The sequence below is a fragment of the Phyllostomus discolor genome, chromosome 1 (genome assembly GCF_004126475.2).
Source record: "Phyllostomus discolor isolate MPI-MPIP mPhyDis1 chromosome 1, mPhyDis1.pri.v3, whole genome shotgun sequence".
Classification (NCBI taxonomy): Eukaryota; Metazoa; Chordata; class Mammalia; order Chiroptera; family Phyllostomidae; genus Phyllostomus; species Phyllostomus discolor.
This window is the reverse complement of record NC_040903.2, coordinates 178,007,132-178,021,674: the sequence shown is the minus strand read 5'-3', so window position 1 is coordinate 178,021,674 and position 14,543 is coordinate 178,007,132. Positions and strand designations below refer to the sequence as shown.

General features: G+C 55.5%; 1 protein-coding gene across 3 annotated transcripts in view; it reads right to left on the bottom strand.

Annotated features, from left to right (window-relative positions):
* The window catches only part of PAQR5 (progestin and adipoQ receptor family member 5), a 70,016-nt gene that overhangs the window by 7,576 nt on the left and 47,897 nt on the right, over positions 1-14,543 (bottom strand). For all 3 annotated transcript variants that reach the window (XM_036009695.1, XM_028507040.2, XM_036009698.1), the window contains 3 exons: positions 12,872-13,077; positions 8,152-8,278; positions 1,021-1,117 (listed from right to left, as the gene is read on the bottom strand). In XM_036009695.1, the coding sequence (XP_035865588.1) occupies positions 1,021-1,117; positions 8,152-8,278; positions 12,872-13,077 (430 nt within the window). The remainder of the gene's footprint in view (positions 1-1,020; positions 1,118-8,151; positions 8,279-12,871; positions 13,078-14,543) is intronic.

The window sequence follows — 14,543 nt, the reverse complement described above, 5'->3', positions numbered from 1 at the left end:
GAGTAGGGGGAATGGGCTGCACCCCCATCTCTGGGTCTCCCCCAGGCCCACATGGACAAAGCACAGAGCATGTGGTCAGCACTCCAGCTGAGGGAGCCCCTCTGCCCTCCCCCCTGCCTCTCCCCTTCACTCCTTGGCACTGACATCTTGGTGGCGGGCATTGGATCCACAGGCTGCCTCTGGGAAGGCAACACCAGTCACTGGGCGCTGACCATGTGCCAGGCATCACTGAGCCCTGCAGCTCTCTTGTTTTGATGAATCTCCTCTACCCTACTATGAAGGAGGGGATGTTAGTCTCATTTACAGATGAAACTAAGGCTCAGAGAGGTTGCGTGCTCTGAGGTCACACAGCCAGTGAGCAGCGGGACTGGGACTCGAGCTCAGGCCCATCTGTTTTGAGAGTGCATGCACTTCCTTACTTCCATTCTTTCCTCCCACACCCTCCAATTTTGTGTTCCCCATCTAATTCCCCTCTCTCCTTTAAGACCTTCATTCATTCTTTTCCCATCACTACTAATAATACATTCATTGCTGATAATAAATAACAATGCTTTCTAGGGACTCTTGCCACCATCTCATGTGATCCCCCTGAGCCTGATGAATGGGGTGTTACCACGCTCCTTTTCCCCATGAGAAATCAAGGCGCAGAGGTGATGGGTCACTTGCCCAAAGGCTCCAGTGAGTGAGCATTAGAGATCTGTCTTTAGAGCCCGTCCCCCTGCTCACTCTACTAAGCCCCAGGCTGCCTCCCCTGCCCGGGATTGCCCCCAAGCCCCCGGTCGGCACCCAGCACCAGTGGCTGGCACAGCTCCTATGGTTCCTCCAGGCCTCTGTGCCATGCCGTCTCCTAACCACTCTGCAAGTGACAGTAAGGAAGCACCTGGGGCTCCACTCTCGTGTGTCCTGTGGCGACCAGCTGTCCTGTGGCGACCAGCGTGGTGCTCTGACCCCCAGGGACTCGGGAAACAACTGACTCCCTACCGTTGCCAATAGGCAGAGGGGACGGTGTGGGGCCCTTACCCTGTAGAAGATGGGGAGAGAGTCCCAGGTGTAGGGATAAGCAAAGGCGAGGACTCGGAGCATCTTACAGAGCCTGGGCTTCTGGACTTCAAGAAACCTACATCAGGGGTGAAGGGAACGGGGAGAAATGGGATGAAAGGAGTGTTAGTAAGTCACACACACACGCAGATTGAAAACAGCCAAGGGCAAGCTGCCAATGCTCTTGGGAGGCAAGCATTTTGGGATAACCTCCTCCAGCAGCTTCTCCACCAGCCTTTTCCTTCCTCCTTCCTCTCTCCTCCCACCTCCCATAGGAGTGGCTCAGCCTCAGAGGTGACAAGATCTCAGGGGAATCTGTCTCCTGGGAGCACAAGAAGCAATGGTACCCAGATGATGCCAGGGAGGAGCGCTTGGCAGGAGCCCTTCAAGCACCAAGTCATCTAACTGCCAAAGAGCCTTTCTGAAGAGCAGTGACCACCAGGCTGGGAGACACATGGGTGTGGGTGGCCACAGCAGCACAGGCCCTTGGGGTGAGCATGTCTGTGAAGGTTGAGATGCCTAATCAGTCAGGGCCACCCCGGTGATTACCATGTAGAAGCCTTGCTCCAGTTGGGTGTTTGATCTCTCTGAGGAATTCCTAGAATATTTACCACCACACACAGGGATACTGCTGCCTGGGGAAACTGAGTCAGTGCAGTTTTTCCTTCTCTCCTTGTCACCATTCCTATCTACCTCCAACTCAAAGACAAGTGAGGTCAAAATTCCCACAAGCCGTGCTGACCATCAGACAGGCAGGCCCCTGGGATGGAACAGGGCAGGGCCTCAGCGGGCCTGGGCCTGGCCCGGGGCGGGGGCAGCAGCAGAGGGTGGGGGAGCAGGCCAGCACAGCTGGCAGCAAGGGCATGGGAGGGGCGAGGAGAAGGCGCACGCAGAACCACAGCCCTGAACGGGAGTCAGGTAAAGGAACGCTCGTACACTGGGGATGGGTGGTGGGACAGGTACCTGCTTCAATACTGCAGGGCGTTATGGGGGGCTGGGTTGTCCCTCAGTGCCCACGGGGCTGCACAGGTGACCTGCAGAGCCAGCATGCCAAGGCTCAGGGGGCGTCTGTTCTGCAGGACAGTGGAGGCACTCAGCCCTCGCAGCCTTCCTCACAGTTCTGTCCATCATCACGCTCTACCGAGGGGACAGAGTCTGTGTCCCACCACCATGCCTCACCTCTGCTTCCCAGAACCCCTGTCCCAGCCCATAAGCCTGCACCTTCACCCCCAGACACGGTCTGCTGCTCCCCCAGCCCAGGCCCATTTTCCCTGACCAGGTTGTCCATGTGCCCCCTGAGCCAGCGCAGGCATCTGACCAGAAACCCCATTGCTGCCCACATCCTTGGGAGTGGGATGTGGCAGAGACCCTCACACCTGCCTCCTGGTGGTCGGCAACCTTCTCAAGGGCTGGAGCTGGGTTTGCTCAGGTCTGGGTCCCCACACTCAGTTCAGAGGCTGGTGTGAGGTCCTGGGCAGAAGACAGAGCCCATCGGCTTGTGTTCTGTCCAGCCCCCAGGGCAGCCAAGCATGGGGATCTCTGTTCTGGGGTAAGAGGCAGCCCTATGGGACCTGAGAAGCCCCACAGCCTCCAGAGACAAGCTCCAACTTCACTCAAGCCCACCAGCCCGTCCATCCTTTCCGGACCCTGCCCATAAATCAGAGAAGCACCTGGCAGCAGGAGGTGAAAAAACAGCTCAAGAAGGAGGAAGAGAAATAAGGGACGTCAGTTAACTATCCACCCACCCCCCAAACAAAAGCCCCACCCTTGGAGTAAACCGCAAACCCTGGGGTAGGTGAAGCAGCACAGTGCCATGATCCTGCATGCAGTATTTGCCCTGGAAAGTCTGGGTTCAAATCCTGCCTCTGCCCTTCATGACCATGTGACTGCAGGTCCTGTAACCTTTGTACACTTCAGAATTCTTGTGTGTAACACGGGGACGATGACCATATCCCCTCATGGGCTTGCTGCAAAGACTTGATGAAATGATACAAGAAGCTTGTAACTGCACAGCACAGAGTGACACTCATAAATGGCAGCTTCTACAACAAGGTGTGTCATGGGACCCGTTCTCTCCCTTCCCCACCGAGTAGCCACATTGTACCAGAAACCAGAACAGGAGGGCACAGACAGGTGCTGGGCGGATTTGTCTAAAGTCAGATGACTAAGAAGGGGCAAAGCTAGGATTTAAACCCAGGGCTGCCTGGCTCCCATTTCGCACCCCCACCCTCTAGCAGGCCTGAGACCACCACCCGGCCTTTGTTTGTCCTTACTTAGGTCCCTCTGCCCCAGGGGGCAAACCAAAGTGGCCCCTGTGCCCCAAGAACCGGGGCAGGTCTCAACAGCCTCCTCGGTCTCCCCAGGCAGATCCAGTCGACCACAGCAAGCCCGCTCCCTCCTTCCCCACGAACTGCCACCCCTGTCACTTCTGGGTGAAAAGGGGCTCCCTGTGAAAGCATGCTCTTTCTGTGGCCACTTACACAGGAAGAAAGCTGGCTCTGGCTGGTGAGGGCCATCTCCCAAAGCATGAATTTCCTGTGACTTGAGACAACATTTCACCCAGCCTGATAAAGTGCTTTCCCAGGGGCAAATGAATCAGCCTCTCCGACTGCAATGCTGAGTCTACAGGGGGGAAAAAGGAGAAAAAGCAGAACAGAAGAGAGACAGCAACAGAGAATAAAAAGCAGAAAGGCCAGTAGCTAGAGAGAGAGGGGCCTCCCACTACCAAGGTGCAATTCCAGGCTAGGCCACAGGGTGTCGCCACAGTCAGAGATTCTGCCAGGGAAGGGCCAGAGCCTTCAACTCCTGCAAAGCGCCCCAGGCGTCAAAGCCAGGCCTGGTAAGGCAGTCCTGGCACCCCAGGGTTGGGGGCCAATTCACAGGGAGTCAGGCCTCCTCTGCCTAGAACCCGGAAACACCAGATTTTGGGAGAAGCCTCCATCAAGAGAGGGTCAATGCCATTCCAGTCTGTTTTAAAACCTGATCATTCTTGTTGCAATAAGGCTGGAAACCTTTGCCAGCAAATTCTGGAATTAGTGCTTGAAACAGGTGGGACTTTGGAAACACCATTCTCATGCTGAGGGTCCGTGTGTGTGTGTGTGTGTGTGTGTGTGTGTGTGTGGCTGCGGCTGTTTTACTGTTGCCTGGGTGGCACCTCAGGGACATGGATGTGGACGTGGCCCTGGCCCCAGCAGCGCTAGGTCATCTGGCTGAGCCCTCTGACCTCTGGTGTATCTTGAGAACCACTGTCTGCTGAGCCTCTGGTTTTTGGCTCTGACCTCCACACCCCGTCCCAGGCTCCACGCTGCTCTGACCGGCCATTCCACAGCGTGGCTCTCACTGGGCTGACAATCCCTCCCGTCCCTCATAGCACCGACCACAAGGCATCGCACTGAGCAAGTGTGTGTCAAAAGAACCCCAAAGGCTGGATTACTTCGATGGATAACCATAAAAGTCCCTGCAGTGATTTGTGATGCTCAGAAACACTGTGTAACTCACGTTCCTAAGGGAGGGATGCCTTCCTGAGCTTTTGGGTGTTCGGCAGGCATGAGCGGATGGTGCCTCCATCACCTGACCTGGCTCCGAGAACCACAGAGGGCTCACACATCCCCCCAGTTCCCCTCTCAAATGCTACAGAACAGGAAAGCAGTTTTCTGGAACATGTTCACTTGAAACAAATTCCGTGGTAATAAGGACCAAAACCCAGCCAGAAGAGTCCACAGTTCCCTGTGCGGCGGGGATTCACTCCGAGGGTCAGGTAAATGTGTACTGTGATGGAATGAGTGGCACTCGGACTGTGATCCGCTGGTGAGCATGTGACTACGTGGAAAGCTACTAATGGGCATCTCGGTCTCCTGCTGTGCTCAGGGAAGGAGAAGGTGGGTGGGTCTTCGCTGCTCCTGGCCATACCATGGACTGAGGAGCTGGCGGGAGAGGCAGAAGAGAAATCTTGGAGAGGACACTGGCACTGCAGAAGGCCCAGACCTGAAAGAACTAGAGGACATCTTCTCAGATGCCCTTGTTTAAGGTGTGGACACTGACGCCCAGAGGGGCAGTGACTGGCCACACAGCACGGCTATGAAACCGGGAGATGGCCCTCGCCCTCCTCTCCACCTGCATCTCCCGAAGTCCATCAGGGCCAGAGTCCCTCGCTGCCCATGTCATTCTTCTCACTGCTCACACGTGGAAGACAGCGAGGACTGGGAATGAACAGAAGAGGACAGGCCTGGTAGATCAGGGAGCCCACTGGCATGGACAAGGGGAGGAGGAAAGCTAAGGGCCCTCACAATGGGACAGCCCGCTCTACCTCTGGCTCCGAGAAGGTGGCGCTTGCCCCCTTTCCCCCTTCTGCTCCCGCACAGTCCCCTCATGGGTGGTTGTTAACACACCTGAAAGCCCCTCAGGGCATGGAGGCTGAGTCCAGGGAACTGTCTTCCTAGGAAATCACTGTCCTCCAGGAGCACAATGCCAGTGCCCAGCAGGATACAAGGGGCACTTCGAATCCCCTGCCACCTTTGAGGCCTCTCTGTAGCTGTTCTTTCCCTTCCAGCCGGTGGGCTCTGGCCACCCTGAAGCTCCCCGCTGCCTCCCAATCCAGCCCTTTCCTGCCCCCTCACCCTTGTCAAGGCTGTTTGCTCTGTCCAAAGGTCCTTCTCTCCTCCAGAAGAGAGAGTGCCACTTCGAAGAACCCTGGTTACCCATGCAGTGTCATTTCGTCACTGTTTGTTTGTGCCACACTCTGTAATGCCACACTTGACAGGCCGTGTCCCCAGGGGGTCTGCAGCCTGCCTCTCCTTAGGCACCCGGCCCTCTCTGAGGGCAGGGGCTGTGCCCCACTCCTCCTGGTATTCTCAGATCTCAGCGCCTTGCCTGGACCGTGGCGGGCATATAAGACATGTGGAGTGTCCGTTGGCTGGATAGACAGATGGACAAACGGAAGGGTGGACAGGTGGGTAGGTGGGTGGATGGTTGGCTAGATGGGTTGATGGAATAGCCACAGATGTGCCCATAAATAAATGGAAATAATCCATTTCACTGAGAAAGGAAAAGCCCCCAACACAGGCATTCAAGAGATTCCTGGCCGACCTGCCCTGCCAGACAGGTTTGTTTAATGGTGCGAGGCTTGCTGCCTGCGGAATCCCCACTTGTTGTAGCTGAACAACCGGGGAGACTCCTGGCTGGGAGGAAACTGTCTGCCCTGGGGGCTCACAGGTGATTCGGAAAGCTTTTTTTAAAAAAAAGCAGCAAGTGTTCCAAGGATTCGCTCTGGGGGTCACGGGAAGGCGGTCCTAGGTCCTGAACTATGGGGTGGCTCCTCCCGCACCACAGCGCCTCCTCGGGCCCCTCAGCCCACAGCGCTCACTGCCCCCTGCCCCTGAATTCCAAATGCCAGGGCTGCATGGCCCTGCAGGAGCTAATCAGACAGGCTAGGGACTTGTCCCAGGACCAGACCCAGGTGTGTCCGGGTCCCTGGGCCAGGCCATAGGCGAGCCTAGGTGTCCAAGCACACTGCCTCGTGGGTCTGCTTTGCCTCTCTTGAGCGGTTTTTAGCATCCTTGTCACTTTTCTATGTGTGTTATTCCTCGTCTCACCCAAGGCAGGGACCCGCCCTCCTCGTATCTCCCTCATCTCTGCAGCCCTCCCAGCTCCAGCCGGCACGGGGGCTGCACTGCAGAGAGAGCTTTAATCACCAGTGTCTTTGAGGAACAGGGGGATAAGGAAGGAAACAATCACCCGTGACATCTGATTCTATTTCTTACTCTGTGGGCAGACCCTATCTCCTCACAGCTTTAGGGGAGCTCTGTGATTTCCCAGAAGAGGGAAGAGAGGGTCTACCTCCAACTCCCATGCCCTGGCCTTTCCGCAGGACGAAGTAACACAAAACCCAGTGTTGAGACTGCGCCTAGAAAGGAGACTCACGCCCACGGAAAGCAGCTGCACGCTCCAACCTGTCCTTGGACAGGCACGTGGAAGGCAAGTTAGGGCAGGTATTCCTGGTGCTGCTTTAAGAATCCACCTTTCCATTCTTAAAGAAAACCAGTTTGTCAAGTTTGTGAACGTGACCTACCTGTCGGGTCCCAAGGAACCTAAATGTCACCCGAAGAAAGCTGGAGTCAAAACCACTGTGAAGTCACAGCCGCACGCCTCTCCCTCCCCGTTTTCTCCTGTTTGGGGGCCGGGGGCTGGGGGCGGGGCTTGGGGGGGGTGGGTGAACAGCTGTAGGGAACAGCGATTCTTTGAGGCCTGCAGTTTACCAGGGAGACTCAGACTGGCTCATGGAATCGCAGTGGAGGGGACTGACCCTAGGTGTGACCTGTGAGCCAGCCTTGGTGCCACTGAAGCACCCAGCACCCTGACAGCTTCTAGAAGGGCTGTTGCCCGACACCACCCTTTGAGAGGTTTTCTCAGTAATTCAGGGAACTGGAGCTTTGGGGCAGTGACTTTTACAAAGAGCTAAATAAACTAGTTACCCTCAAAACAATGTCTCTGGCTCTCATTCCAATAAGCTTTTGTGAATGAAAGTGGGGAAACTTCGAGGGAATTCGAGTAAGTGGCTGGGTGTGACTTGTGGCTGTGGGGCTTCCCCTGGGGACGTGTCCCACCGTGAACACCAAGTCACCCATCACAGGTGTCTAGAGGCAGGTCTGCTCAGTCACCAGTAGCAGGCGCTCCTCTGGGCCGGGCTTGTACTAGGTGTTCTGGTTACCTGTAATCCTTATATCCATCTCACAAGGTAGGTGTTGGCCCCATTTTATAGATGAGCAAACTGAGGGTCAAGGAGGATAAGTGACTGTCCAGCAACAAGACCAGCACATAACTTGCAAGACATAGTGCAAAGGGAGAGCATAGGCCCCCCCTTGTTCAAAAATCATTAAGAATTTCAGGACAGCGACAGCAGACTGTTAAACCGAGTGCAGAGCCCTCTGGGTCCTACGGCCCTGAGTGACTACACAGGTTGCGTGCCCCTGGAGCTGGTCCTGCCCAGCCACAGGAAGTCCATGCGGAACTGAGGCCCCAGCTCCTGAGTGCCTCTTGCACTGAACCCTCCCACAGTCCGTGGAGGCACACACGAGGCCCCCTCCCCCTCCCATCTGAGACACAGTGGCCAGGTACCTGGAGTAGCAGGAGAGGCCGGTGCTGATGATGGTGTTCAGCACAGCCAGGATCAGGTAGTAGTCACGGAAGGTGGCACGCACCAGGGTGTCAGGGAACGAATACGCACAGTAGGCAATGGCTGAGCCTGGGGAAGAAAAATCAGCCTTGGGCAAGAGGCCACTACTTGGCACTGTCTGGACTGTTGGGAAGACCAACCCTAGCACGTGGCCAAGCCTCATCATCCCCGCTGACCACGAGCAGTCCTGCTGCTACACCCTCGAGAGGGCCACCCCCTGCCACCCCCAAATGCCCTCCCCTCTCCTCCACCTCACCCAGATCCTAGCCTGAGAATTTACACTGCCCCATGGGCTTTGCATATATTAACTCACATAATCTTTTTTTAAATTTATTGATTTTGGGAGGGAAGAGAGACAGAGAAAGATCAATTTGCTGCTCTACTTACATATGCATTTATTAGTTGCTTCTTGTATGTGCCCTGACTGGAGATCCAACCCACAGCCTTGGTGTATCGGGATGATGCTCTAGCCAACTGAGCTAGCTGGCCAGGAACTCACAACATCTCTACAACCACCATCCTGCACTTATCCTCATGTTATAGGCGATAAAGCGGAGGCACAGAGCAGTTTAGTAACCCACCCAGGGGCACACAGCTAGAAGGCAGCAAAGCCAAGCTTCAAGCACAGGGCAGGTCAGGGACAGTCTCTGCTCTTAAGTACATGCTAGGGTCCATGATGACACTCTAGTACGCTAGCTTTGCCACGATGACACTCTAGTACGCACATGTCGTCCGCCCGATGGCACGAGGTGCTCTTTGTGCAAAGACCCAGGTGCAGGGAGAGAGGACCCTTGCTGAGGTGAGGCGAATCATATCAGTGGGCTGCGGGACTGGCCAGCTGAGAGGCTGGGTGTAAGAGGCTGGACTCGGTGTTTTGTTTTGTTTTCTGTTTTAGAGTTTGTGAGAGAAGGGCTAACTAAGGAACTTCATGAGACCATCTGCTGCAGCTTTTATTTGAAAGAGCAGGGCGATCACTGCCTGGGGACCTAGATTCTATGGCCTCTCCAGGCACCCTCACCTGCTGAAGGAGGGGGGGCGGGTGTGGCAGCCTTCCGGGAGAGGCAGCCACAGGTCATTAGCCCAGGGCCTGAGGGATTAGGCCTAAGGTCACCTACTGTTCCAAAGACAGAGAACTTAGAATTCAAGTTCAAGGCTGAAACAGGGCTCAGGGCCACACAACTTCTGCCTCTGATTTCATTTCACAGATGGAGTCTAGGGAAGGCAACTGGTGTTCCCAAGGTCACAGAGGCAGAAAGGACCTCAAACTGCTGTCTTCTGATGCAACGTTCCCCGCTCTAGCAGGCCTCCTGTGAGGTTTCAGCCAGGGCCTCCTCCGGGGGGCACTCTCCTCTGTGAGCCTGACATGAGGCCAGGATGCATCACCCTGCACATGCTGTCTGGGGCCTAGGCACCAAGCTCCGTGGGTGGTGCAGGAGCGAGGAGCCTCAGATCCTGCCAGAAACTGCAGTGAGACGCACACTTGATCAGAGCCTCCAGGCAGGTTGTAGCACAAGGTGGGCATTCAGGATGGTGGGCATCCAGCCACGGCGTGGGAAGCCTCCTTAGAAGGTGGGGGATCCTGGCAGGGGCCTGAGGGCAGGGAGAGCTTCCCAGGACATCAGAAGGTGGCTTTGGACGCCCGACTAAGGAAAGCGCACTTCATCTTTCAGGAAAGTGGGAGCAACCAGAAGGCTTTTCTCTCTCTTTTTTTCTTTTATACATTTTTTAGATTTTATTTATTTACTTACTTTAGTAAGAGGGGAAGGAAGGGAGAAAGAGAAGAAGAGAAACATTGATGTAAGAAAGGAACATCGATGGGTTACCTCTTATATACGCCCCAGCTGGGGACTGAACCCGGAACCCAGGCATGGGCCCGGACCAGGAATTGAACCGACAACCTTTAGCTTTGTGGAACGATGCCCAACCCACTGAGCCACACGGGTCAAGGCTCTTTTTTCTTTCTTAAAACAATTGTTTATTACAGTTTACATTCAGTCTTATTTTGTATTAGTGTCAGGTGTAACCGGAAGGTTTCTGAGTGGGGAGTAAGGTGACCAACACCTGGTGGAAGTGCAAGGATGACCCAGAGGGAGGAACAGCTGGAAACTGGCAGGGCCGGGGCAGGGGTGGGGGAGGCAGGGAGGCTGGAGCAAATCCGCCTCCCAGGGACTGAGGGTTTTCCACAGGGTGGAAGGAGCGCGGGGAGGAGAGGCAGCTGCTGATGTGGAGCTGGGTGTCCTGGAGGAACCCACAGGCTCTCTCAGCCACCGGACTCTCCTTCCCTGTCTACTCAACACCCTGAATCAGGCACTGGGCTGCAGGCTGGACAGCCAAGTGTGATGGGTACACATTTGTCCTCAGGGAGCAGTTCCCAGTGAGGAGCAGGGGCTGCTGACATGGCCGGGGACCAGAGCTGCATGGAGATGGGTCCAGCCCTGGGCCCTGGCTCTGCCATTGACAAGCTGTGTGACCTGGTTACTGACCTCCACTGTGCCTAGTTATTCTCACCCACAGTGTGGGCACAATGAGGGTCCCACCTCAGGGGGCTGTTGTCAGGGTACCTAGGTCACCATGGTAATGGCTACCCTCCCATGCTTCCTAAATGCCAGGTACCACTCAAAGTGCTTCACTTCCAAAATGCACTTAATCTTCACAACACACCTATGAGGAAGATGTTATGCCAGTTTTGTGGGAGAGAGGATTGAGGTTGAAGAGCTTAAGAAGTTTGCCCAAGAGCATGTAACTATTAGGGCGTGGCGGCAGCAGGGCACCGAGCTCCCCATCACGTTGCCCCTTGGTGGTGTGCGTCAGGAGCTCAGCCCCGCGTCTGCCCGGTACTGACTGCTCCGATACGCCTGTTCTTGTCCCCGTGAGCCTGGGCAGGCTATCAAGGGCTGTGGGAGCTCCGAGCTAAGGAGTTTGGACTTCATCCCAGGCAGTTGGGAGCCCCGAAAGGTTTTAAGTGGGTGGGCTACCATGGTCAGACGGTGTTGTAGAAAATGCCCCAGGATGGCTGGGCAGAAATTGAGTTTGGGGGGGGCAAAGAGGAGACCATCGTAACATGCAGGGGAGAGGCATGAGGAGCTGCGCCGAGCCAATGGGGCACGGCCGCTTTGACAAATATGGAGGAGAGGCTCAACTGAACGTGCTGATGAGAGAGGACGGCAGAAGTGGGGCGGGCCTCAGCAAGAGGGCGGGAGAAGCGAGGGTTACTTACAGATTTCTGACTTGGAGGCAGGGATGGGAGACTGTGGACAGTCTGGGTCACAGGGCTTGATATGGGGTGGACCTCAGGTAAGCAGTTTAAAGTAGAGATGGGGGATGGGGGTCGGGAGCACCTGTCCCAGAGGTGGCAGGGGATGGTGCAGGTACTGAGGAGAGCATCCAGGGAGCTGGGCCATTTCAGAGCAGAGGCCCAGGGACCAGCTCTGAGCTCACCCATGTTTGGGGGAGAGCAGAGAAAGGCCAACCAGCAAAGGAGGAGAAAGGAGAGTGATGCAACAGGGACCAGAGAGGGGGGTGGTTTGAGGAACACAGGCACCCCTGCCTCAAAGTCTGGAGAGGGAGCCCACAGAGCTGCAGGCATCCTGGGAGTCAGAAGGAGGCTGGGGCCTCGGCAGGCAGTTTAGTGAATGGTGGGGGTGGACCGCAGAGCATTGAGGAGTGGGAGGGGAGGCAGTAAAGGCTCTGTGTGTGTGTGTGCATGTATATATGTGTACTGTATGTGTGCATATGTGTACATGTGGTATGTTTCTGTATGCATGTATATGTGTGTATGTGTGTATATCTGTATGTGTAACTTGTGAAGAAAGAGAAAAGGAAATGGGATAGAGGTGGGCTCCTCAGGGGACCCCCTCTTGGGGAAGAGAAGACGATGCCTTTGCTTTCATGCCTAGGGCAGGGTCAGGAGGGAGAAGAGGCCAGACCTGGGAGGTGAGGGGACAGACGGGTGCCCCCGGTGAGGGAGAGGAGACAGCAGGAGGGGCAAACCATAGTTAGAGGAAAACATAAGATGGTAGGACACTAGCTTTGGGTTCCCCGCTCTGTTCCCGTGGCGCTTTGAGAAAATCACTAACTCCTGCAAGCCTCTGGGCAAATGGGGTTTGTGAGCGCCCCACTTCTCTGCCACACACAAGAGAGGCCAGCACTGATGTGTGTGGTCGGCTCACGCCAGCCTGTGAGAGCAGATGGCTAGTTTCAGAGAACTTGTGAGCCCATGTTAGACACAGCCATTGTTAACAATGAAATGACATAAACATACAATTAAATAAATCATATTAATGAAAGCAATAACTCTCCAATTAGTCCGTCACTGTGTTAGTATAGAGGAATCACTAGGTCGTGGTGTGCTGCTGTGTCTCTCTCCCCACCCCGTCCGTGTTCGCTGCTGTCATGGTGGTGGACGTGCGGGAGTGTTTACACCACAAGCCAGCAAACACTGCGGGTCAGGGCCTCTGTCCCCAGAGGACCAGTTTCTAAGTACTGCCAGCACACCTTTGGACAAGTTGCTTATAACACACTCATTAGGAAACTCGGTGGGCACTGCATTCCCACAACTCCTCTGCACGCCCATCGAAGCCTGACGGTGACCCCAGCTCCCAGGAGAAGGGGGGGGGCAGCTCAGTCCTGGCAGGGGAAAGTTGAGAGCAAGACCTCACATACCCAGGCTGAAGAGGTTGACAGCACCGTAGTCCAGGAAGTAGCAGATGTGTCGGGCATTCTTGGACATGGAGCTGAAGGTGTGTGCACAGCTGGACACGAGGGGGTACACGCAGCTCGTGCTCATGTACACAAGCAGAGGCCAGGAGTAGCTGTCGTTCTGGACGTCTATCACATACAGTGCGGTCACAAGCCTCCACACGAAGAACCTGGAACACAGTATGGCCGCTCAGCCCCTGCGGCTGGGGCTCCCCTTACCCTCCCCACCTGACTGTCTTCTGCCTTCTGCTCCCCAGGGATGGCCAATCCCTATGTGTTCTCACTTCGGTAAAATGCCATGAGCAAGGGACGGTGAGTATGGTCCTTTTCTGGTTGGAAATAAGTAGGAGGGGCAAAAAGAGGACCTTTATTTAGTCCAGTCCTCTCTCCCTGCTCCTGATAACAGATCCCTCTTACAGTGTCTTGCCAAGTGATTCTCCAGCCTCAAACTGCATGCTTCCAGGAATGGGGAGCTCACCACCTACCAAGGCAGCTCTAAGTGTGAGAAAGTTCTTCACCTAGCCGCCGCCTGCCTCCCTGGAATCCCTCTCCATTTGGTCAGCCCCAGTGCTCCCAGACTCCCAGACGGGACCGTAGAAAACAGGCCCATCAGATATCCTAAGGCAGTCTTCATAACCCCTCTCCACCTCTTTGGACTTCACACTGAACCACCCCAGTGCATTCAACCGTCCTCACAGGGCCCACGTCTGCCCTGGTCACCATCCCTGGGGCTTGTCTATGTCCCCCCTTGCAGGAAGGTTCCTCAGTCAGAAGCAACCCCCCTGGTGGGGCCCTGCGAGTCTAGAGGCTAACAGGATGTTCTCCTCCCTTCTCTTCCACACTGTTCCTCCACTAACTTCGAGATCACTTTTCTGAGTGGCCGAGGCCCGTGCTGAGTCTCAGCCGAGCCTGGGTCTCTGGGCTCCATCTCTGCGCAGCGATACTGTGCCCTTCCGCGTCAGGTCTGCCTAACCTGTGACCCATGCAGGGGTCCTGCCTCCGGAGCTGCCCGCTTCCACAGACTGCTAAAGAGCCGCCCCCTTCCCTCGAACTCTCCCAGCGAAGGAGACTACAAAGCTTTTCGCACGGGAACCCAAGGAGGATCGTTAAATCCTCTGGCTGTGCTTGTGATCTTGTTCTCCCTGTCCCAGCAGAAATAGAGCATGAGCTATTTGCTATTTCTCAAAGCATATGCTTTGATCATCTTGACATTATTCCCTGGTCTCCCTTCCTCAGGGTGTCTGACTCCCGGCCCTTCCCAGCCCTCCTGCTACTCTGTGCTGTCCGGTGGGGCCTGGCAGTGTGGGGTGCTCCGCTGCCAGCAGCGAGGAGTCGTCCCCCAGGATCTGCCCACAGGGCTCGGGCCCCACAAACGGGGGTGGTCAGGCCAGCACACAGGGGTGTCCAAACTTGTGGCGTCTCTAGGCCACACTGGAAGGAGAAGAGTTGTCTTGGGCCCCACATTAAATACATTGTGACACATAATCACAAAAATAATCTCATAATGTTTTCTGTAAATTTAAAATTTTGTGTTGGGCCACAGTTACAGCCATCCTGGGCTGTATGCGGCCCGTGGGCCACGGGTTGGACACCCCTGCTAGCAGCATGAACTTTAAAACAGCCCGAATCACCCGTG